We start from the raw sequence: 25,904 nt of genomic DNA, 5'->3' as shown, positions 1-25,904 counted from the left end.
ATGACATAACAGTACATATTTAGAATAGCATCCCTGAAGTATAGTAATATAATTCACAAATAATTACTAAAATATCTCTTCAGTCAAGTTGATGGATAGTAGGAGTTTACTTTGGATACTAAGTGCCAATAAAGAACAAAAAGGTGATAGAACCCAACTCCTTATTTCCTAAATCCATCTCCCAGTAATATAACATCTTATTCATCACCATACCTTCAGTGCTTGGACCAGTGCCTGGCCCACAGTAAGGACTTGAAAAACACCATTGAATAAATAAATATATATCAAATAAATATTTTTGTCTCTGTTTTCTCACTTGTAAAAATAAGTTAGATCAAATCCCTAGTCAGTCTGAAATTGAAGATATTACAATTCAATTTGGAATTCAATAACTAGAATGTTTATTAAGTTCTGATATCAGTAAATGTACCAAGCAAAATTTAAAAATCACAGCCTATTGCATCCAGATATTCTTGCAGTATACTCCACCGTATATTCTCTTCTAAAGATAAATCACCAATAATAGAGAGAACAACAGAAACTTATTTTAAATTATTTTATTTTTCATAATTTTCTAACACATGGTGTTAGAAAAATGAAATTTGGCACCATGACTTAAAACTTTTTTCAAGTTTAACCTTTAAATTAAAAACAGTAGCTACAATAAGAATATTTAAACCTCACTCAGAGTAATGGTAAAAAAATCAAGTCACAAATTTTTTTGTGTTGGGGAATTTTTTAAAGTGGGATAAAAGGAAGGTAATAAAAAGAGCAAGAAGGATAAAACGGAGACTATGCTGGGAAGACAAAAAAGTGAATCACCCTCCGGAAGAAAAGAATTAGGAGGAAGACAAAGGGCAAAAGGGAAGAACAAAGGCTCACCAACTTTATTTTCCTGATATAAAATTCAAGTACTTAAAAACGTAAAAAGAGTTTTTTAAAAAAAAATCATAAAGTGTTACTACTAATCTCAATGAAATTTTCTTTTTCCTCATTATTTTCTAGAATTAAAAAGAAAAACCCTGTTTTGAGTTAAGGACACTTGCTGATCTTAAGTTGATACTTGATGTACTTTAAGAAATCGAAAGGCTCAAAAGCTTTCCTAAATCTAACATCTACTTAATATAATCCACCTTGGAAAATTCATCTGAAGGAACATAAGGCTTGATTTCTACTGCAAATGTAAAAAAATCTGTCTAACAATCTAAACAGAAATAGTTTCCACTGGATATGTACCTCAGTTGTATTTTGTACTAAGTTTCTTGAGGGAAAACATTGTGTAATATTGTTCTTTGTATTCCTTCAGTAACTACTGTAAAAGGTACCTATATAGGCGGTCAAAAAAGCACTTACACAATTAGTTGCATACAAATTCAGTTAGAACTCCAGTTTTTCAGCATTTCAAAAACTGAAATTTTTGAAATTTTCATTTATATCCATTTTGTCTACATGTTGATAAATAAAACTCTTCCCAGCCTTTTAATAAGAAAATATTATTAGTCTCATTTGTCACTTGTATATCTGTACCTGAATACTTTATCAACTGAAACACAAATTCAGAAAATTGTCATTATTCTCAGAGACAATAAGGCATAGAAATAAATATTTGCTTTTACATTTTTTTTCCTTTTTCTTCTTCTTCAATCTGTGTTTTAAGGCTCAGAGCAGACATTAAGAAATATCAATTTTTTATAAGAAGTTTTTCAAATGTTTGGCCCAAAGTGAAGTTGTTCTGTGGAAGTTATTAAAATTTTCTTCTCATCGTCTCAAGCACAACTTCAAAGACGTGTTCATGCCAAGCATACATTCCGAAAGAAAACTGAATTCAATGAAACGTAAATAACTTAGGGATCTATAAATGACACGGCGATGTATCTCGTTCCATTTTTAACAGGAAGTCCTTCATGCAAATGCGTGAGTCTCCCTGGATGCATGAAACTCCAGCCTTTTCTTGGTGACTCAATAGAGCAATTGTACCTTAGAAATTTGCATCCACCACCCTAAAAAAGATAGACCAATAAATGTATCAACTTGTTATGTTTCATTTTTAATGAGTGATAAAATTCAAATGATGATATCTAAGCAGAATCTAAAAGAAAATAAGGCAAAGCCCTTTCATAATGACGTATTTCTTTTGAAAAATGTAAAAAAAAAAAAAGCCGTAATTACCTGAAAATCTTCTCCCACATTATTGAGTGCAATGTTGATGGTAAATGTAGAAGCGTCATGATGAGGGCGAAGAGAGCGTTGTCTTTCAGGGGAGTATTTTACTACAAAATTCAATAGTGCAAACCCCTAAAAGAGCAAAGTAAATCAATGGATTTGCTTATCAATAACAATATAAAGTAGGACATTTGTGTAAAAACTGGTAGGAGGTAGGCAGCAGGAATGGGAGGATAATTACCTTAGTATAATAGCCTGCAAAGACCTTCAGCGTAACAGGTGCAATAAATTCCCGAATAAAATGAAGCCATACATTCTCCAGACCAATTTGCTTCATGTGGATATCATCAGTTGGGACATTTTCATAACCACCAGATATACGGCTATCCTAGAAAGAGTATTCATGACATCATAAACTGTGGTCTGTGTGCAATTCACACTTACATTATCTTGGAATTTTTTTCAACCACAAGATCATAATAGACAATAAAAATAACAGTTCAATTATGGTGTACCATCTGCTTTAATTGCGAAACTATCAAAATAACTTAGATAACATGGCTTTGCAAATGTATCAATGATGAAGCAAAGTATTACAGAGTAAGACAGCTTTCCTACTTACTTAATAGATATGTGAGGTCTGATGAGAAAGTAAATAAAATTGATTGCCAAAGCCTTCCCATGTCCCCTAGAAAATGAGTTTTTTTACGGTGAACCTTCAGGCAGTCTTAGCTGGTGATGGGCATAGATTCTGTTTGTCTGCCACTTGGATTATCTGTCACTGAAAATAAACTTTCCCTGCCACGTTCCTCACTTTTATTTTGTGGCACCCAAAGTGCTTCCATGATTGCTTTTCATTATCCTACCACCTGCTGACTTCAAGTTCTTCCTCATACTTTGAACTTCTGTCTCCCTGATCAGCTAACTAGCTGGGGAATATATAATTGAGCAGAGGCAGTGATATTCCAGAATATTCCACTAAAATTTCTCAGTACTGTGAAGGAGCTGGCATCTGTGGGTTCTCAGAGGAAAAGAAATACCTTGAACCACCTACAGTAATGCTTTCAGCCAAGTCTTTGACTCTGAATGTAAATGCAAAACTGAATTACACCAAAGGCATTCAAATAGATTCCTCCTGTCTATGTTTACACAAAAAAAATAGCTTTGGCAGTCAACCAGAGAAACTTTGTCTTGGTATTTTCACTATAGCTCACTGCAAAAATGCAGAAAATAAAAAGTGGCCTTGGAGAAGAGCAATATCACACAATAGGCATATATTACCTTACCATCCCCAGCCAGGAGACACTGACCCTTAAGGCCTATCCAGTGTAATTGGAGATGAAACTGAGGCCCGGATAGATTAAATGTTAAACAATTAGTACCAGAATTAGGCTAAAAACAAGAGTTCTCTTGACAGCCTTGGGTAGCCCCTTCATTTAGGTCTAAGACTCAGAGATGTAAGACAAAAAGGACAAACCTCCTCTACCTTCTCTAAATATCTACGCTCTTCCTTGCCCCACATACACATTTTAGTTCTTTGTGTGAAATGACAACTTACATGATGTTTCCCCCCAGACCACTGGCCATAATGCTCCATTTCTTCCACCAATTCATCGCAGGCTTTTTCAGAAAATATAGGAAACCAAAAAACATCTGGACAAGGCTATAGATAAAACATGACATCACCATTAAGAGAATAACATTTTGTGTCTTTTTACTAAGAAATGGCATTTCAAAAGTATAAATATTCAATATTTATCTCACTTAGATGTCTTTTTAAGAAGTTTGCCCAACATTACTGACATTACTGTTACAAACAATACTAGTTTGGGTTTTGTTTTTTTTTTAACAATTTCTAAGACTTTTATTTTCATTTATTTACTTATTTTGTTTGCATTTTGAACAAGACGTGTTTAAATCTGTGCAATCAAGACGTGTCTCAGAGACACAGTTGGCCAGGCAGCCATAGTGATGTAGCTGTTAATGCCACAGGGCATGTACACTTGGTCAGGCATTCATTCTGCCCTCACTTTGTGTGTTTGCATGTATCTGTGTGTGCACAGGCACACATTTAGTTGGCACTGCACTTGTTGACTTGCCCTTTGAAACATCTTTTTAAATGATTTATACTACAACTCATTGAAATGAAATGCTATTATGTATACAGTGCTCTGTAACATATAACATCTATGCCTTAATAAGTCTAAAATAGCTCTTTCAATATGCATAAAATAAAAAATTCCAAGTGACTAGAAAACATTGCATCATAGTTTAATTGGCAGTATTTTTTTCCTTTCTCACGGTACACAAAATAACAGAGCATCTCAGAATTAAACACGTTTTAGACACTTTACATTCTCTGAAATAAGGTATTAGCAATAGTTTGGAACACTAACCTCAAACAGAGTTCATTTTTTAAAAGACCTCTCTGAGAAGAGACGTGTGGAGCTCAATTTCTTTCAAAGATAAACTTTCATTGAAAGAGGCCTACACCAGAGATCGGCCAAAAATTCCTTATTTTTGAGATAGCTATAACATTTGGGAGTATGCTAAAAAAATGGCATGATCTTAAAATTATTGTTAATTCTCATTTTTCTACATGTTTACAACTGTAGGACCCTTAAGGCTGTAAAATTGGTAATTAAGTCTTATGAATCTTACCTAAAGGATAAAGTTCCTCCACTTTCACAACATCTGCTGCTAAAGCAGTATTGCATTAATAATATTCCCTGCTGGAAAATATAGCAAAAATGCTCTATATATCATAGTAATTATTAATACAAACCTGTTCAACTATATTTTCAGTGAAAATCTTTGAATAATCTCGGTTTATATACTTTTCCTTCCAGTCCTACAAAAAAATCAGTTGCACAGATTAAAGCAAAAACCTTTTCATAAATACTTTAATAGAAAATATAAAGTACATGCACTTTAGAAATTGCTCAAGCAATTTATAAATGACTACATGTAGTAGACAAAGTAGGAATTTTCAGAAACCGCAGTTTATGTTTTTTAAACTTTGCCTGATTCTATGTATGTTCACATCATTTTATGAAATGCAAAATTTTTATTTACAGAGTTTTATAACTCAGGATTGTAAAATTTGAGTAATCTTATAGTCACTATATTTGTATGCTATATTCTATGCATATACATAGGTGTAGGTAAATATGTGTGTTTTAAAAGTGAAAGATAAGGAACATAATCCTACCAACAAATATTAGTAAAAATTAATCCTACCAACAAATATTAGTAAAAATATTAGTATTAGTAAAAATTAGTAGGTAAATATGTGTGTTTTAAAAGTGAAAGGAATATAATCCTACCAACAAATATTAGTAAAACTTAATTAGTAAAAATTAGTAAAATTTGTAAAAATATTAATCAACTTGGCCTTACTTATAATTTTATAGTGAATTACTCTAAAATAATTTTGATTTTTTTAAATGTATTTAAAATTTCTGCCTTCAGTTTTAGATGTGTATCAAAGAATGATCATGGGGTTACTATTTCATATCTTTTAGTTACTGAAATTAAGGTATAAGACCATATATTGAAAAATAGCTCCTCTTCATACTAATTCATGAACCTGAATCTTCTCTTAGTCCAATCACTGACACGTAAGACACACACTAAGATACATCAATTTTTGTCAATATCAGCTAAAGAATCCTTTTCCTGGGTCAAGTGTTTTATTTAAAAACCTAATATTTAAAGGGTATATATTAAAATATGAGTCAATATCCAAAATGATCTTTTCTTAAATATATTTAGACCATTTAACAAAATTCTTAATTTTCTCTTTGCAAAGTACAAATTAAGTGAGCAAAGAGGAAAGAATTGAGATATGGGTTCAAAATAATTCCAATCAAAATACGTTTCAAAAATACTTGTCTGAAATATATCTTTTGAGGCCACAATTCAGAAGGGCCCTGATAATTTATTTGCCATTCTAAGTTTTGCATATCTCTGCTTATATGTAACTCAGAAATTTTTGATATGGAAGAACAAAAGTTATCTTCAAATTCTTTAACAAATTTAATTTATACATAGTATATCATTATAAGGATCAAATTACTGTATTATCTCATTATTCCCTTTAATATTAATTGGTTCTCTGATTCCAAAACATGGGGGGAAATTAGCAGTAAATAATCATACATAACATTTCAGAATCTTTAAATATTTTTAAGTATTCTTTCCTGGCATCATTATAGATTTTTTGAAGTTAAAGAAACAAGCTCCTTAGATTTTACATTAAAGCATTAATATTAACTTTTCATTTTAGACTGCTTTTCAAATATCATGGAACAAACTGACTTTACTAATTTCTTAGAAGTTCTGATAATGGGATAATCATTAAATATTTTGCTATGGGATACCCCTCATGAGGCATGTCAGTCAGGCTAATTTACCAAAAACAAAACAAAGCATGGAAAGAAAAGCAGTTCCTATTATTTCTGATATATTCATTGCATACTCTCTAATGATTTGAATTCTCACACAAATATCTACAGGATATAACTTGGGACATTTTTTTCAGGAAGCTAATTATTACCCAAGAAATCAAATAATTCTGTCTCTCAAAATACCAAGAGATTCAGTGCCAAAGTAAAATATGTAATTCCACCCTCACCATTTAAAAAAAGCCTCTTTTCAATTCTGTTCCTGTGAGATATGGAGATATGCAGCTAAAATGAAACAGAAGTATTTTTAAAATACCCCCAAAAAGTCAAAAGATATTCTTTTTCCTTCAACAGAGTTCCAGAGACCATTAAATTTACTATTCCCAAAAATCAACTACTACGAAATAAAAGAGAATTCTCATCAGGTGGATTGAGTCTTTGTAATTTAAAACTTTTACTATTGGGAAGGAGAAAACCATAAATAGTAGTATTACAGAGATTAGAGAGAGTATTTTCCCATGAATAATTGTGCCAACTTGACTAAAGAAAACCAACCCAGTAAGACAAAAAAGGAATTAATGCCTACATGATTCAAATCTTTCAGAGAAGAAATAATTTTGGACTTCAAAAGGAAATCATTTCCTCAACTCAAGACTTTATATGCTGAATCCACTTACTCTGCAATTTTCTCTAGCTATCTTTGGTGTACATTCACAAAATTGTTATAAAAAACAAACAAAATGATAAAATAAAATCCATTTTCACAAATTAACTTTTTGAATTTTTTACCTGAAAGTCAAAATGTAATATTGTCATACATGAGCTACTTGTAAACATTTTCCTCTGAAATTGTGATTAAAAATTTGTTGGAGTTTTTGAATATATAAAACAGAGATATTGGGAGAAATCAAAGAAACTGATAATTCCCTTTCCCAAACCTCATATGTCTTTAAAAAGAAAGTTCTTAGTCAAGAAATATAATTAATTATGCCTTAAAAAAATATAATTAAAAATACCTTTAAAAGCCTCTTACCATATTTTCATATTATTAACCTAATTGATTTACATCCATTTAGAGTTATAGGAAAATAAGTAATAAATGAAGCTGAGCATGAAATACATACCACAGGATTTTCAAAAATCTGCCAGAGGTCATTGTTATAATGGGAAATATTATAATTAGCAGTTGATAATAGTCTTCCAAATTCATGTCTATTAGAAATGTACATAAACACACCCTATATGCCAAAAAATAATAGTATTAATAATCTTGGAGGAAAGTACAAGAACATAAATTTAACCACAGGAAAAATATATAGAAGATATTAATTTCAACTTTTATATCTCATTCAGGAACATGCATTTTTATTTTTCACATAAAACATGCATGATTTAAAATAAAAATTAAAATTTTCATTAATTATGAATTCAGACACCACACAAAACTAATTGATAGCACTGACACTCAACTGAAAAAAAGAAGAATAACTGTTTTTGTCCCTTTCTCATTGGTCCTAAATGTAGACATCAAGGAAAAAGAATTCCTGTTTGAAAGCAGAAATATTTTTGAGACACCAAAGTGCAATTAATTGTACCTCTTTCGGCTTCTTTCCCTTTCGAAGAAGATATCACATTTTTAAACAAAAATTCAAATGTCAATTTTATTTTGTCAGTCTATTTCATACTTTTATTGTCCTGATATTTAAAGACTGAACACAGAAATTACTCCTGCATTATGAGGCAGCTAAAGAAAATCAGTCTCCTGTCCTTGCCCCAAACCAAATAAATGTGGCAAACACAGTTAAGGTAAGGTTGTTTCTTTTTGTACCTGTTTTAATAGTAAAAGAGTTAGTTAGTAATAAAAAAAAAATGGTGAAGAGTACCCAAATCTCATTTTAATCAGGATGTACTTTATATTTACTCCTACTTCTTCTCTCCCTTAAAAAAACAAAAACTGGAAAAACTAGTTAAAGTGATCTGGATTTAACTTTCTCATTTGTCAACCATAAAATCTAAATCAGCCCAAAGAACTAAGAGGTGAATATCACACAATGCGTACCCCAACATGCAAAGCACACACATACATATACAGATTCAGAACCAACGAATACCGACCGTTTACACCAAGCTAAAAGGAAAGAAGACTCTTAAACTTTACTTCTAGACAATATCTAGTATTTTAATTAAATGAACAAAATTAAATAAACCAAAACAAGTAAAAATAAATAAAAATAACACCTTTGGGGGCCTGAGCATTTGGAATGTTTCCGGAGTAGGGGAGTCTTTTTCCCTTTGTAAAGTCTAAAATGAAGAGAAGGATTGGGTAAGTTGACCTGCACACCCACTCTCTCAGGTATTCTTAGGTAAACAAAAATAGCAGCCTTTGATCAAAAGCTGACATTCTGAAATGTCCTTCACAGACAACATGCAGAACAAGCAAAGCTTACAGCGCACACAAAGAAACAACTCCAGCCCTTTTTTTTCTGTTGGTCAAACATAAATCCAAGCTCATTCCTTAGTAGAATTTTCATTAGATAACAAAATTAAGACAAAGGAAAAAATGTGTAAGAATGGCCATTCCAGGATGCGCTGTTGAGTCAAATTAGCCAGACATGAGCACAAATTACAGTCACAAGTACTGAGTATAGTCAATATAACAATGGACATAAGTTTATAGGAAAAACAAATACATTCAAACAATACATGCCTTATTAAACCAGAAAAAAAGTACTTGCCAACTTTCCTGATTTTTTCCAAAATCACATTTGTTTATATAAATTTGAATAAAATAACCCAACCATTTTAAAACAGAAAACCATATAAATGTTTTAAGATGTATTAACACATTTTGAAAAACAAACTATTTTCTACAATCACAAGTTTTATCAAGAAAGTACATTTGTAGAATAGCAATGTATCATTAATTTTTCACATAGATTAAATAGACTACATGTTTCAATCCTTCTCCCAGATTACTGGTAAGGAACGTCTTTTTGAGAGTATGGGGTTAATAATGATAGAGAAAATATGGACATTGATTTCAGGACAAAAGTGTGTTTTTCTTAAATGTGTAACTGATCATTTCACCCAGACTTCATATAGTTAACTTTAATTAGGTCAGGTTTTAACTATAGAATTTCAAATGAAAGTAAAGGCAAATTCTTAAAAATGCAAAGCTGATTTGTAATAAATCTATGTTTATTATTGAAAATCTTACTGTTGCTTATGAGTTAACCTAAGCACCAAGCCTAACTTTTTTCAAGTTGTTTCTATAGGTAAATGTTCCACAGGTAAATTATTCTCCATAATTGCTTCCAGTATTTCAATACGGAACCAAAAAAATTGGCTAGTACTACAAATCAGAAAGAAAAAGGGCACCAAAACAAATGACACATCAAAACTGGGAAAGCAAGCCATCTTACAGAGACATTCAAGCAAGCCATCATTGTATACCCTACCATTTCTCTAGCATTTCGGCAAAGAGCCATATCAGGATCCAATTTATCACGAACAAAATAGTTCCTTTCATTCATCTCTGATCGGAGTGTCTTTCCTTTAATTAAGTACACGTTAGCCATGTATGGGACATTCCATATCCCTCTGAAAGTAAAGATAAGACGTTCCAAAATACCACAAATACGAAGTTTTATTTTTATGTTTTTAAAAATAAATGCCTTCTATGTTTTTAAATTTTGCAGATATAAACTATTGAATCAAGTTACACACAAATGCAAACACATTTAATGATATCTGGCACATATGTACACACACATACACATGAGATTAGACATTTACCAGCACATCACTGAATACAGCCTAAAATTCTCCTAAAATATGGTCTTTTGAAATTCATTAAGCTATCTCAATTGTCTGTAGAAAAAGGAAGATATAAAGAAACACAGCTGGAAGTACATGAGTGTTGGGAGACACTGTTTATTTTGTCCTTCATTCTTTCCCACACTTGTCTCCTTACTCTGAACATGACTCATTTCATAAAAACAATATAACAGAGGTTCACCTGAAGGGATATGCCTTTGCTTTTAGAGCACAGAAAGGGAAGATCCTGACCAAGGAAATGTAGTTAGATATTAAAAGCAATATAGGTAACATCATTTTGTCTTACTAGATGAGCCTCAAAGGAAATGGCCAATCAAAAATATACAATGTGTCCGCTGAATTCAGAAATTAATCACTGGTATGGTAGAGTGTGCACTGTTTCAATTTTAAAGGAAAACACACACACACACACACACACACACACACACACACACGTCACAAGATGTCATTCTTTCATGTAGCTTTTATTCATAAGGTACATTCTTCTATTAACTAAATCAAAAACCTCTACTTTATTCTTTTCCTTACACTTTAGACAACAATTACAGGAGGTTGGACAGAAAAACACCAGTGCCTAAAACAACTTAAATGAAATACGAGTTCTCTATTTCTACTTCTGTAAAGCCTTAGCCCTGCTATACCTACAGACAATATCAGGCATATGGTCTATCCTGATCATTCCAGAATCAATTAACATACTTTGAAACAACAGAATATGATCTTAATAGCATTTTCTCAGTTATCATGCTTCTTAACTGCAGCTAACAAAAGCCTTTATCGTTTACATCATTCAAATTTACTATTACTGTTTTTACACCTATTATTATTTTCACAAGCAAAACATCTCTTTACCACTCAACTGTTCAACAAGAAGCGTGTGGGGTTTTTTTTTTTTTTTTCTGAATTTTAACCCTTTTTAATTGAGCTGATGAATCTGAGAAATTAGGCAAAGCACTTAATGTCTCAGTCACTCTGGTCCATCATCTGTATGAAAAACAGGATACATTCTTCCTTAATATTACCTTAGCAAAAAAACTACTTCAAGTGTGATTAATTTTTAGTTTAAAAAATATCAATTGTTATCTTTGAAATAAATATCAATCATGCACATACTTTGTAGTAAGTATATTCTTTTCAAACTCTAGAAATGGAACTCATACTGGCAAAGCAATTTCTCTTTAAAGCAGAATACTAGCTGCTTGCAAAAATTCTTGCAGAAAGGAAAATTCTTGCAAAAGGAAATGTTGGAAGGTTTGATTGTTGGTGTTTCTGTTTGCTCATTTATAAATTTTATAAGCTATCAAACAACCTTCACCCTGGCCACTAAAGAAATTAGCGAAACTAAATTCCCTTTCCAAACTTTAAAGAATATTCCTCTCCTAACAACCATAAGATGACTACCCATGGTAATCATACATTGTCTTTTAGTATTTCCCACAACTGAGAGTTTGTGCCTTTGAAGATTTACAACTTTAAGAACAATTTTTTAAATATTAGTTTTACACTAGTATTGCAGGATCCCAAGTGGTCTCCAGGTCTTCAAATTTCCACTTAACATAAAGAGATAAAAAATGTTTTAAAATTCAATATAATATTAACAAGACCATATCTTTAGATAAAAGTATTTTACATTAAAAGATCAAATCAAGTAACTTACACTCTATTCCCTTGAACAATATCCACATAATCTTCAGATCGAGCGTAGTATCCATCAGGACTCAAGGCCCCCCAGAAGTTGGACCACAGCTTTCCATGACGAGTTACAAGAGGAGCAATGATCTTTCTAAAGATGAGAGAAAAACAAATCCAGATAATTATTTATTTTTTAACTGCCACAGAATTATGTGTTTTGGGCTTAACATGACACAGAAAACAATAAAGTTCATTTAGCACACATGTAGATAGTCCAAAAATCTAAATGTAAAATAAAATAGAGAGGAATTTCCTCCCCTCACTTTTTTTAAAATAAGTACATTGCTGACTTTCAATGATGTTTTTTAAAAAAGACTAATGAGAAAGGAAAAGTAATTGAAAATGTGAATGAAAGTATAAAAACAACTTTTAAAAGTATCATACTTATATCCAAAGAGTATAACTACCTTAATTATTTAGTTATTTTAGTATTTCGAAAATTATACTAAATGAAATCAAATATTTTCATTGTTCTCAGGCAGACGTAACAGTCCCTGGTGCATTAAGGTATCCAATAAATATTTGCTGAATAAAAAAATGTATGAAGATGGGCTGAGATATTTGTAAGTAGGCCAGCTTTCCTAAAGTTAAGCCTTGAATTACTTTAAAGTATGTTTCCGTTTTTTTTTTAAACTTTTAAAATGGGTTGTGCTAGCCCTGGCAACACTAAACATTTTTCTGGTCTTTTGACTATTTTAGAAAACAAAATAGAAGGTAACTGCTATACCGTGCTGTCTCACTACCTACCAGGAAAGCAGCCCCTTTAAGACAAGTATATGTTACAAATTCAAAACATGTCAGATTTCTTTTAAGGAAATCTAATTTATAATGTGTCAACATTTTCCAAATGAGGTAACAAAATCTGAAGTTCTGTTAAAATTATTTTTAAAATGAAGTAAATTGTAGTGGTGTCATACAATTTTGAAGAAAATCTCACACAACTCCTCCAAGAGGAAGGTTATAGACCAACTACTTCCACAAAAAAACCTATTTCACAACCCTCCAATCGTGTGAAGACCAGGTGTGCCCTTTCTCTTACCTATGGAAAAGTGACACACAGTTTGTAAATACACTTCAGGCAAAATAATGATTGTAGTTTATTTTTCCTGGTTCCTATTACAATAAAATGTTAACCAGATACATTTACATTTTGTTTTGTTTAGAATACCTATAATATTGGAAATAAAAACATAAATTAGAATCTACATATTATGTTAATCTAAGGAATGAATGATAATTCAATGTTGATAACTAACAAGATCAAATATTTAATAGAAAAAAATCTTGTAATTTATAATCTTAGCTGCCTGACAGAGCTGGGGAAAGAGACATTGAAAATCAAAATCCAACAATCATCGACAGGAAGACACTGGAATGCACCAAAAAAGATACCCCACATCCAAAGACAAAGGAGAAGCCACAATGAGATGGTAGGAGGGGCGCAGTCAGAGTAAAATCAAATCCCATAATTGCTGGGTGGGTGACTCACAGGCTGGAGAACACTTATACCACAGAAGTCCACCCACTGGAGTGAAGGTTCTGAGCCCCACGTCAGGCTTCCCAACCTGGGGGTCCGGCAACGGGAGGAGGAATTCATAGAGAATCAGACTTTGAAGGCTAGTGGGAATTGATTGCAGGACTTCGACAGGACTGGGGGAAGCAGAGACCCCACTCTTGGAGGGTGCACACAAAATAGTGTGCGCATCGGGACCCAGGGGAAGGAGCAGTGACCCCGGGGGATACTGAACCAGACCTACCTGCTAGTGTTGGAGGGTCTCCTGCAGAGGCGGGCGGTGGCTCTGTTTCACTGTGGGGACAAGGACACTGGCAGCAGAAGTTCTGGGAAGTACTCCTTGGCGTGAGCCCTCCCAGAGTCTGTTACTAGCCCCACCAAAGAGCCCAGGTAGGCTCCAGCGTTGGGTTGCCTCAGGCAAAACAGCCAACAGGGAGGGAACCCAGCCACACCCATCAACAGTCAAGTGGATTAAAGTTTTACTGAGCTCTGACCACCACAGCAACAGTCAGCTCTACCCACAACCAAAGCCTCCCATCAAGCCTCTTAGATAGCCTCAACCACCAGAGGGCAGACAGCAGAAGCAAGAAAAACTAAAATCCTGCAGCCTGTGGAACAAAACCACATTCACAGAAAGACAGACAAGATGAAAAGGCAGAGGGCTATGTACCAGCTGAAGGAACAAGATAAAACTCCAGAAAAACAACTAAATGAAGTGGAGATAGGCAACCTTCCAGAAAAAGAATTCAGAAAAATGATGGTGAAGATGATACAGGACCTCGGAATAAGAATGGAGGCAAAGATCGAGAAGATGCAAGAAATGTTTAAAAAAAACCTAGAAGAACTAAAGAACAAACAAACAGAGATGAACAATACAATAACTGAAATGAAAACTACACTAGAAGGAATCAATAGCAGAATAACTGAGGCAGAAGAACGGATAAGTGACCTGGAAGACAGAATGGTGGAATTCACTGCTGTGGAACAGACTAAAGAAAAAAGAATGAAAAGAAATGAAGACAGCCTAAGAGACCTCTGGGACAACATTAAATGCAACAACATTCGCATTATAGGGGTCCCAGAAAGAGAAGAGAGAGAGAAAGGACCAGAGAAAATATTTGAAGAGATTATAGTCGAAAACTTCCCTAACATGGGAAAGGAAATAGCCACCCAAGTCCAGGAAGCACAGAGAGTCCCATACAGGATAAACCCAAGGAGGAACACACTGAGACACATAGTAATCAAATTGGCAAAAATTAAAGACAAAGAAAAATTATTGAAAGCAGCAAGGGAAAAACGACAAATAACATACAAGGGAACTCCCATAAGGTTAACAGCTGATTTATCAGCAGAAACTCTACAAGCCAGAAGGGAGTGGCATGATATACTTAAAGTGATGAAAGGGAAGAACCTACAACCAAGATTACTCTACCCGGCAAGGATCTCATTCAGATTTGACGGAGAAATCAAAAGCTTTACAGACAAGCAAAAGCTAAAAGAAATCAGCACCACCAAACCAGCTCTACAACAAATGCTAAAGGAACTTCTCTAAGTGGGAAACACAAGAGAAGAAAAGGACCTACAAAAACAAACCCAAAACAATTAAGAAAATGGTCATAGGAACATACATATCGGTAATTACCTTAAACGTGAATGGATTAAATGCTCCAACCAAAAGACACAGGCTTGCTGAATGGATACAAAAACAAGACCCATATATATGCTGTCTACAAGAGGCCCACTTCAGACCTAGGGACACATACAGACTGAAAGTGAGGGGATGGAAAAAGATATTCCATGCCAATGGAAATCAAAAGAAAGCTGGAGTAGCTATACTCATATCAGATAAAATAGACTTTAAAATAAAGACTATTACAAGAGACAAAGAAGGACACTACATAATGATCAAGGGATCAATCCAAGAAGAAGATATAACAATTATAAATATATATGCACCTAACATAGGAGCACCTCAATACGTAAGGCAACTGCTAACAGCTATAAAAGAGGAAATCGACAGTAACACAATAATAGTGGGGGACTTTAACACCTCACTTACACCAATGGACAGATTATCCAAAATGAAAATAAATAAGGAAACAGAAGCTTTAAATGACACAATAGACCAGATAGATTTAATTGATATATATAGGACATTCCATTCAAAAACAGCAGATTACACTTTCTTCTCAAGTGCGCACGGAACATTCTCCAGGATAGATCACATCTTGGGTCACAAATCAAGCCTCAGTATATTTAAGAAAATTGAAATCATATCAAGCATCTTTTCTGACCACAACACTATGAGATTAGAAATGAATTACAGGGAAAAAAACGTAAAAAACATAAACACATGGAGGCTAAACAGTACGTTACTAAATAACCAAGAGATCACTGAAGAAATCAAAGAGGAAATCAAAAAATACCTAGAGACACATGACAATGAAAACACGACGATCCAAAACCTATGGGATGCAGCAAAAGCAGTTCTAAGAGGGAAGTTTATAGCTATACAAGCCTACCTAAAGAAACAAGAAAAATCTCAAGTAAACAATCTAACCTTACACCTAAAGCAACTAGAGAAAGAAGAACAAACAAAACCCAAAGTTAGCAGAAGGAAAGAAATCATAAAGATCAGAGCAGAAATAAATGAAATAGAAACAAAGAAAACAATAGCAAAGATCAATAAAACTAAAAGTTGGTTCTTTGAGAAGATAAACAAAATTGATAAGCCATTAGCCAGACTCATCAAGAAAAAGAGGGAGAGGACTCAAATCAATGGACCAATTCTTAGAAAGGCATAACCTTCCAAGACTGAACCAGGAAGAAACAGAAAATATGAACAGACCAATCACAAGTAATGAAATTGAAACTGTGATTAAAAATCTTCCAACAAACAAAAGTCCAGGACCAGATGGCTTCACAGGTGAATTCTATCAAACATTTAGAGAAGAGCTAACACCCATCCTTCTCAAAGTCTTCCAAAAAATTGCAGAGGAAGGAACACTCCCCAACTCATTCTATGAGGCCACCATCACCCTGATACCAAAACCAGACAAAGATACTACAAAAAAAGAAAATTACAGACCAATTATCACTGATGAATATAGATGCAAAAATCCTCAACAAAATACTAGCAAACAGAATCCAACAGCACATTAAAAGGATCATACACCATGATCAAGTGGGATTTATCCCAGGGATGCAAGGATTCTTCAATATATGCAAATCAATCAATGTGATACACCATATTAACAAATTGAAGAATAAAAACCATATAATCATCTCAATAGATGCAGAAAAAGCTTTTGACAAAATTCAACACCGATTTATGATAAAAACTCTCCAGAAAGTGGGCATAGAGGGAACCTACCTCAACATAATAAAGGCCATATACGACAAACCCATGGCAAACATCATTCTCAGTGGTGAAAAACTGGAAGTATTTCCTCTAAGATCAGGAACGAGACAAGGGTGTCCACTCTCACCACTATTATTCAACATAGTTCTGGAAGTCCTAGCCACGGCAATCAGAGAAGAAAAAGAAATAAAAGGAATACAAATTGGAAAAGAAGAAGTAAAACTGTCACTGTTTGCAGATAACATGATATTATACATAGGGAATCCTAAAGATGTCACCAGAAAACTACTAGAGCTAATCAATGAATTTGGGAAAGCTGCAGGATACAAAATTAATGCACAGAAATCTCTTGCATTCCTATACACTAATGATGAAAAATCTGAAAGAGAAATTATTGAAACACTCCCATTTACCATTGCAACAAAAAGAATAAAGTACCTAGGAATAAACCTACCTAGGGAGACAAAAGACCTGTATGCAGAAAACTATAAGACACTGATGAAAGAAATTAAAGATGATACCAACAGGTGGAAAGATATACCATGTTCTTGGATTGGAAGAATCAATATTGTGAAAATGACTATACTACCCAAAGCAATCTACAGACTCAATGCAATCCCTATCAAATTACCAATGTCATTTTTTACAGAACTAGAACAAATCATCTTAAAATTTGTATGGAGACACAAAAGACCCCGAATAGCCAAAGCAGTCTTGATGGAAAAGAACGGAGCTGGAGGAATCAGACTCCCTGACTTCAGACTATACTACAAAGCTACAGTAATCAAGACAGTATGGTACTGGCACAAAAACACAAATATAGATCAATGGAACACGATAGAAAGCCCAGAGATAAACCCATGCACCTATGGTCAACTAATCTATGACAAAGGAGGCAAAGATATACAATGGAGAAAAGACAGTCTCTTCAATAAGTGGTGCTGGGAAAACTGGACAGCTACATGGAAAAGAATGAAATTAGAACACTCCCTAACACCATACACAAAAATAAACTCAAAATGGATTAGAGACCTAAATGTAAGACAGGACACTATAAAACTCTTAGAGGAAAACATAGGAAGAACACTCTTTGACATCAATCACAGCAAGATCTTTTTTGATCCACCTCCTAGAGTAATGGAAATAAAAACAAAAATAAACAAATGGGACCTAATGAAACTTCAAAGCTTTTGCACAGCAAAGGAAACCATAAACAAGACGAAAAGACAACCCTCAAAATGGGAGAATATATTTGCAAACGAATCAATGGACAAACGATTAATTTCCAAAATATATAAACAGCTCATACAGCTCAATATTAAAAAAACCCAAACAACCCTATCCTAAAATAGGGAGAAGACCTAAACAGACATTTCTCCCAAGAAGACATACAGATAGCCAAGAGGCACATGAAAAGCTGCTCAACATCACTAATTTTTAGAGAAATGCAAATCAGAACTACAGTGAGGTATCACCTCACACTAGTTAGAATGGGCATCCTCAGAAAATCTACAAACAACAAATGCTGGAGAGGGTGTAGACAAAAGGGAACCCTCTTGCACTGTTGGTGGGAATGTAAATTGATACAGTCACTATGGAGAACAGTATGGAGGTTCCTTAAAAAACTAAAAATAGATTTACCATATGATCCAGCAATCCCACTACTGGGCATATGCCCAGAGAAAACCATAATTCAAAAAGACACATTCACCACAATGTTCATTGCAGCACTATTTACAATAGCCAGGTCATGGAAGCAACCTAAATGCCCATCAACAGACGAATGGATAAAGAAGATGTGGTACATATATACAATGGAATATTACTCAGCCATAAAAAGGAGCGAAATTGAGTCATTTGTTGAGACGTGGATGGATCTAGAGACTGTCATACAGAGTGAAGTAAGTCAAAAAGAGACAAACAAATATCGTAAACTAACACATGTATGTGGAAACTAGAAAAATGGTACAGATGAGCCGGTTTGCAGGGCAGAAGTTGAGACACAGATGTAGAGAACAGACATACGGACACCAAGGGGGGAAAACTGCGTGGGGTGGGGATGGTGGTGTGCTGAATTGGGCGATTGGGATTGACATGTATACACTGATGTGTATAAAATTGATGACTAATAAGAACCTGCAGTATAAACAAACAAACAAACAAAACAACTAATACTAAACTTTCATTAGGTTATTTGTATGGAAATATGTTAATATAAATGTTTCAGACATTACATGAAATTTCTAAAAATCTTTTATGTTCTGGTATAATGTTATAAGTCAGAATTCTAGTTATTACTTTAAAATGTTTATCTCAGAAATAACTAAATTTCCTTGTCAATTGCACCATTATGAACTTTCATCAAATCTTTAACCGTGGTCATTTTTAAGTCTTTTGTCATTTACAGACAGTTCTGGGTGTACTCCGATGCTTTTGCAAATATGTTCCTATAAAAGGGGTTCATCTTCAAGGAATTCATAGAAAAGACTCTGACAAGTACAGGTTTCTGGTAACTGTACTGCTGAACTGAATGAATAAGCATTTTCAGAACTCTAATGAAAAACTGATGAACTCATAAAAGTGCTAACTAAAGATCAAGATGAAAAAAAAAATTAATTACATGGGACTGAGTGAACTGATGAGGATGATTTTAATTTTTGTGACTTTCTGTTTGAATTAAAAAAAAAAAATCCCACAAGGACCCAGAGGCAAAGAATATACAAATCAATTTTCACTGCAAAGTAAAGGAGCTGTTACAATGGAGGATTACTGGACTGAATGTCAATATTATGACATAGTATGAGTGTGTTTTGTGTTTGGTAATTGCAATCATTGTTGCTTTTGTTGTGGTCATCCATGTATAATGCTTGGTGTCAGTCTATTTATCTCTTGTAAAAATAAAATACAGTGTGTGTGTGTGAAAAAAAAAAACCTTCTTCATACTTTTTAAGCTTCCTTTCTGCTTATTATATAGTTATATTCATTGAAATATATATTTCTACTAGGCTTAATACCTGTTACTTGCTGGGTAAAAATATGAATGAGCACAATAATGAAATTCTTTTACACTTATTATTTTGCTGTCTGCTTTGTACCAGTTTTCATTGAAATACTTGTCTATATATATTGTGGTTACCTATACATTCACATTTATTGCATTTTGTTGCTTGTTATGCATTTTTACTGATATATCTTCTCTGTCTGTATGTATTGGCTAGGAATTCATTCAAAATCACCTTCAATCATGTTTTTTGCTTAATAGTATTCACTAAAATAGAGTGGGCAAAATTCACTTTCATAATATTGCATGTATGGTACAGAATGTCATTTGTTAGTAAATTCATTATGCTTTGATACTTGCCACATACCCCAGTTTTCATTAATATCTATGTATTTCTTTTTCATTATGTAATATGTTTTTCATGATTTTTCTTTGTCTTTCTAGAAATTATTGTATCTTCCTCCACATAAATCATATGCAATAAAAATAAATAAATAAATAAACAAACCTTTTCTATGTTAAGCCAAAAAAAAAAAAAAAATCAAAATCCATCTTCTGTGTACCTCAATGTTTTCAGTATGGTATTAGAAGATTAATACTGAGAGGTTTTAGCTTTTGAAATAACAACTGAATTCTCAAATTGACAAATTATACAAACAATGGATTAGTACAGTATAATAGACTTCTTACATATTTTATTCAGCAAAATAAAAACAGTAATTCAAACATTTCACTGCTAACCGTTCCATTTGTTAAGAGAAATAATTGTGTTAATAATATATGTGAACATACACAGAGTAATACCTGGCACTTAATAAGCACTCACTAAAGGTGGGGTATTAGTGAGAGTATTAATAGTAGTAGCAGTAGTAGTAGTAAATGAAGATTAATATCATTATAAGCTGGTATAGATGGTGCCTTTTACCCATTTCAATTCAGTTAAATGAAAACAGGTACTGCCTAGAGATAATTAGTTCAGTACTAAACAAAATCACAGATCAGGCTGTGGAATAATATGTACCTCTGAAATTTCTTTCATATTCTAAGAACTTCCAACTCTGTAATAACTTTTTAGGTCTGAAGTTTTATGAAATTCTACTTTAAAAATATCTGTGGAAAATAAGACAATTCTATTTTTAGATAGATCACAATTTCATCTAGCTTTAAATGGAAAAATAGGCCAAATATAATTGATAAACATCACATTTGTGATTGTAACTAATATTGAATATTTTGAAATTTTCATCAGGTTGTTTTCTATTTGACTTCTTTAAAAGAAAACTAATTACTTAGAATTGAAAGTTTATAGGGTGTAGAAAATAATTTCTTGTGAGTTCCCTCAATTTGCTAAACACAGACAAGTAATTATAGCATGTCCACGTAGATACAGAAAATAATTATAATTTTAAAAATAAATTGGCATTGAATCATATATAGTACCTGTTTTGTTCAATCAAAATTTTTAAAGTCCTTGGATTTGTCAAAACAACATCTGCATCCACACTAAAGTAATAATCACAGTTTTCATCCTGACGGCAAAAATCCCTGCCATTGAAAAAGAAATAAAATATGCATTAAATAAAATAAATATTTGCTGGTTGAAAAATGTTAACATAAAGTTCATAAGCAAGATAAGGTTTCTCTAAAATACTTTTCTAATCAAAATAGTAAGACTATATCCAAAAGGATAAATATTATCTTAAATTTCAAAATGGTCAGTTGATCAACACAGATGTTCACGGGTAGAGTGACACTAAAAATTTTAGGGCAAGTGAAATATATTTTCAAGCCACTAAATACTTCAAAGCATAAAACATCCAGTCAGAAGGGCAATTTATAATTCAGCATTTAATTCTCTCTAAAAAGGGAACATAATTTATATCAATGTATTTATCAACAAATTTTTTTCACAAATCAAAATGTTTTCTGCACACAGACACACAAACACACATTCACAGTGTAATATCCTGTATATCCAACAACTCAGTTTTAACTGAATCTTGGAAATACAGGTGTATAACTCTTTAGGTGTTAATACTTTTTAAACTTGATTTGCGTGGAATTCTTTCTAAGATGGTCAATGCCCTGCTCCTTATCCGGGGACACGGATTGTGATGTATGCTTTCTTGGTAGAGTCTGGAGCGTTATCAGGAACGCGAAGGAATGAACTACTTGTGATACATGATAGGCTTCCAAGTATTATGGTTTCTGCATTTGGAGCGCTCTCTTTCTGAGCTCTCCTCCCTCACTGCTGATCCAAGTTATCGCTTTCTGCTACTGTCAGTGTTTACCTCCATGACACATTTGTTTCTAAGCAACTGTCAAGCAGGACACCAGACAGGAAAGTTTGTTAAAATTGTGCAAAAAAATTAGAGGAAATTTTTTTAAAATACTGTAACTATGCACGGTGACAGATGGTAACTAGACTTATTGTGGTGATTTTTTCACAATGTATACAAATATTGAAGCTGTGTTGTATACCTCAAACTAACATTATATGTCAATTATACCTCAATAAAAATGAAAATCAAATAACTTTTTTAAAAACAGCTCAAATTATCTTGGAAAAAAAGTTAAAAATTTATACCGCATGATTTCAAGATTAATATAAATCCCTAGTAATAAAAGTGTAGCACTGATCTTAGAGCAACAAAACAGAATTGAGAGCTCACAATCACTCATAAATACTCAGTTATCTGATTTTTGACCACGGCCAAGTCAATTAAGTAGGAAAAGAAAAGCCTTAAATTAAAAAGGAGCGTTGAAACAACTGGAATTTCATTTGCAAAGAATAAAAGTTGACCCCTACTTCACTCCAAACACAAAAATGTATTCAAGATGAATTGCAGATTGAAACATCTTAAACATAAATGCTAGAATGATAAAGCTTATGAAAGAAAAATTCCAAAGAATGTCTTCATGACACTGGAATAATAAAGATTTCTTAAACAGAAAATAAACCCCAAAGCACAAAGCATAAAAGAAAAAGATGAAATAGAATTTTATTAAAATTAAAATTTCTTCTCATTAAAAGGCAATATTTAAAAAGCAAAAAATCAAGCCATAGAATGGAACAAATATTCACAAAACATTATAGATAGAGATAGAGATAGAGATAGAGTTTAGATCGAAAGGTAGATAGATAGATTTTGTATACAAAATATTAAAAAGAATTCCTACAAATACACAACAAGATAACCCAATGTAAACAAAGATGAACAAAAGATTTAGATACCTTTAGATACCTAACCACAGTAAGATACCTTTTCATACCCAGTAGGGTGGCTAAAATAAAAAAGATGGGCAATATCAAATGTTGACAAACATGTGCAGCAGCTGGAGCTCTATTACCTTGCTGTTACAAGTGTAAAATGTACAACCATTTTGCACTATTTAGCTGTTTCTTATAAACATACATCTATCCTAACCCTATGACCTAGTTAGTCCACTCCTTGGTATTTTCCCAAAATATACTAAAGCATATGTACACACACACACACACATACACACAACACACATATTCACACTTCTAATAAAGAATCTTCATTAGCAGCCTTATTCATAATGGCCCCAAACTGGACATAGCCCAATGTCTATCACCAGGGGCGTGTGTAAACCACTTGCAGTATATTCATATGATAAAATACTAGTCAGCAATGAAAAGGAATGAGCTGCTGATAATTGTAATGACATGAATGAATTAAAAAACACTGTGCTAAGGCAAAGCCAGATACAACAGAGCACATACAAAAATTTTTAAATAGAGAAAGTAAGTTCTAAATGTGGACCCAAGGTACTCTCCAATGATGAAGTTATGGAACCATTAGTAATAACATCTGTTTGGTTTTTCTAAGGCCCGTTTTCCTGCCTGTCCCTTTACCCCCATAATAGGCACTGTCCATCACTTTGGGCCTGAAGCTTCCACAGCACAAGACAAGAACATCTCCTGCTGAGAAATCACTGAGTCTTACCTTTTCATTACCAGCTTTTAACCCACTGATGGGCATATTCAATTAACATTCACTGAATAAGTGATCGTTTTTGCTATTACCAGAATTTTATTAGTAATCTGTCTGAAGTATTAAAGGGGCTAAACAAAGGACCTAAAATATTTCTTCTGTGGTTATAGTACTATTTAGATCAATAGGTAACTAGAATATCTGAAACACACATTTCTGCCACACAAGAGCTTCAGATAATGTATATTTAAATCACTGCTACATCAGTCACACTACTCATCTGTCTGGGGATTTAAATCTTGATCTGAAGTTCAGTTAATAGTCTGATTAAATATATTGACTCTTAGCCATTAAAAGAAAAACGTAAATAACTTTCATGGCCCTTTAGACATAAATACACAGAAACATAGATATAGTTCGAACAGCAGAGGTATGCTCATGTGTGGGCACAAACACACACAGACACACACGCACACACACAGTTGAGACATCCAAGTTTAGGACACTAATTTTGAAGAAAAGTTGTCTTTCTTTCTTAAGTTTCTTTAGTAGATACTGGTTGAATTTAAATTTGCTAAAACATACATTCCCATGTTTCTGGCTTCAGCTTGACTTAGATTTTCTTCCGGTCCTACTATTTTCATAGTAGTAATTTCATGTTTAGCTTTATCAAAAAACACCTTGATGTCCTTTTCATGGTAAACTTCCTGTAACATATTTTAAAAATTGAAAATTAGTTTAAAAAAAAGGAGAAAAGTAGTGAGATAAAACACAACAAGATGACTGAAGTATTCATATGTAGGGATGACTTCACATTCAAAATTTGTGAATTCCACCATTCACATATTCACTCACTACAGGCAAAGTGATAACTATATTAAGCATATTATATTGAAATATCATCTAAATATCACATGTAGAATCTAAAATACATACATATCAATTTTTTTTTAAAAAAGATACTTCAAAATTCTTTTAACATCTACTCCTAGTCCTTGCATTAATATTTAAATCCTGAGTGCTATAAAATATTTATTTCTGACTTGAGAGGGAAAATGGCTTGTGCCCTGAGAATCTTAGACATGTTTTGTAAAATATCCATAAAAAATATCTATTAAACCTAACAGATTAACCTGTTATAATCTTTTTTATAAAATAAATATTACAATATTATTTTAAGCAGAGAGAAAATGGTCACATAAAAAGTTGTGTCTTTTACAAAAAGAAGGGAAAGTTAAAATTTTATTGATAAGAAAATATGATGAGAAAATAATCAACATGAAAAGTCATCAAATTAGTGTGATTCAACTGTGCTAAAATCTAGATAAGGTTATCTAACTGTGCTAAAATTTAGATAAGGTTATCTATCTCCATCATTAGAGCATTTCAGAGCTCTTTATGTATCATGTCTCACTAAGTATTTTTTAAAGCTTTTCACAGCTTGTTAAAACTACTTATACGAAAGCTGCATAATTTTAAATAAAAGAAGATAAAAACTCCTGCTATCAAGAGGTTTTAGGTCCTATGAAAGTAGGAAAAATATAAATAAAAGATACAATACATAAAAACAAAATACTTTAATGTAAGTACATGTATTACAATGCATTTTACAAAGCCAATGCTCAATACATTCACCCCTTTAAACTTATGTGAGGTGGTTTTCTGCAAATATAAAATAGTCTCTGGAAAAGGCAAATGATTAGCTGATATGTACATCAGGAAGAAAGAACAATCTTAAACAAAAAGTATTAGGACAAAAGAGAGAAAAGAGCATACTTCACAGCTATTGAGTTTTTCTAGGTGATAATAAATGCCAACTGTTTTAACATGGAAGAGACAAGCAAAATTGAAAAATGTTGAGGAAAAATGTCTTTAAATTTAGACTATACGTAGGAGGTATTTGGGAGGTTCTGAATATTTTTGAAGGAAATGACAGTATCAAAATCTTTAGAGGAAGAGCATGCCATTGTGT

The 25,904-nt window shown here is 32.9% G+C and overlaps 1 protein-coding gene across 2 annotated transcripts in view; it reads right to left on the bottom strand.

Annotated features, from left to right (window-relative positions):
• Positions 1–611: 611 nt before the first annotated feature.
• The window catches only part of PLOD2 (procollagen-lysine,2-oxoglutarate 5-dioxygenase 2), a 106,150-nt gene continuing 80,857 nt past the window's right edge, over positions 612–25,904 (bottom strand). The window contains exons 10-20 of one of the 2 annotated variants that reach the window (XM_059920153.1): positions 24,518–24,639; positions 21,414–21,518; positions 12,064–12,189; positions 10,028–10,169; positions 8,808–8,870; positions 7,694–7,807; positions 4,949–5,014; positions 3,722–3,826; positions 2,405–2,551; positions 2,170–2,295; positions 612–2,000 (exon numbers count right to left, since the gene is read on the bottom strand). In XM_059920153.1, coding sequence (XP_059776136.1) covers positions 1,845–2,000; positions 2,170–2,295; positions 2,405–2,551; positions 3,722–3,826; positions 4,949–5,014; positions 7,694–7,807; positions 8,808–8,870; positions 10,028–10,169; positions 12,064–12,189; positions 21,414–21,518; positions 24,518–24,639 — 1,272 coding nt within the window. In that variant the 3' untranslated portion in view covers positions 612–1,844. The remainder of the gene's footprint in view (positions 2,001–2,169; positions 2,296–2,404; positions 2,552–3,721; positions 3,827–4,948; positions 5,015–7,693; positions 7,808–8,807; positions 8,871–10,027; positions 10,170–12,063; positions 12,190–21,413; positions 21,519–24,517; positions 24,640–25,904) is intronic. The other variant, XM_059920154.1, reaches the window with a different exon arrangement.

This window comes from Balaenoptera ricei, chromosome 4, assembly GCF_028023285.1.
Source record: "Balaenoptera ricei isolate mBalRic1 chromosome 4, mBalRic1.hap2, whole genome shotgun sequence".
Lineage (NCBI taxonomy): Eukaryota > Metazoa > Chordata > Mammalia > Artiodactyla > Balaenopteridae > Balaenoptera > Balaenoptera ricei.
Note: the sequence above shows the minus strand (reverse complement) of the source record. Positions and strands in the feature narration are given on the sequence as shown.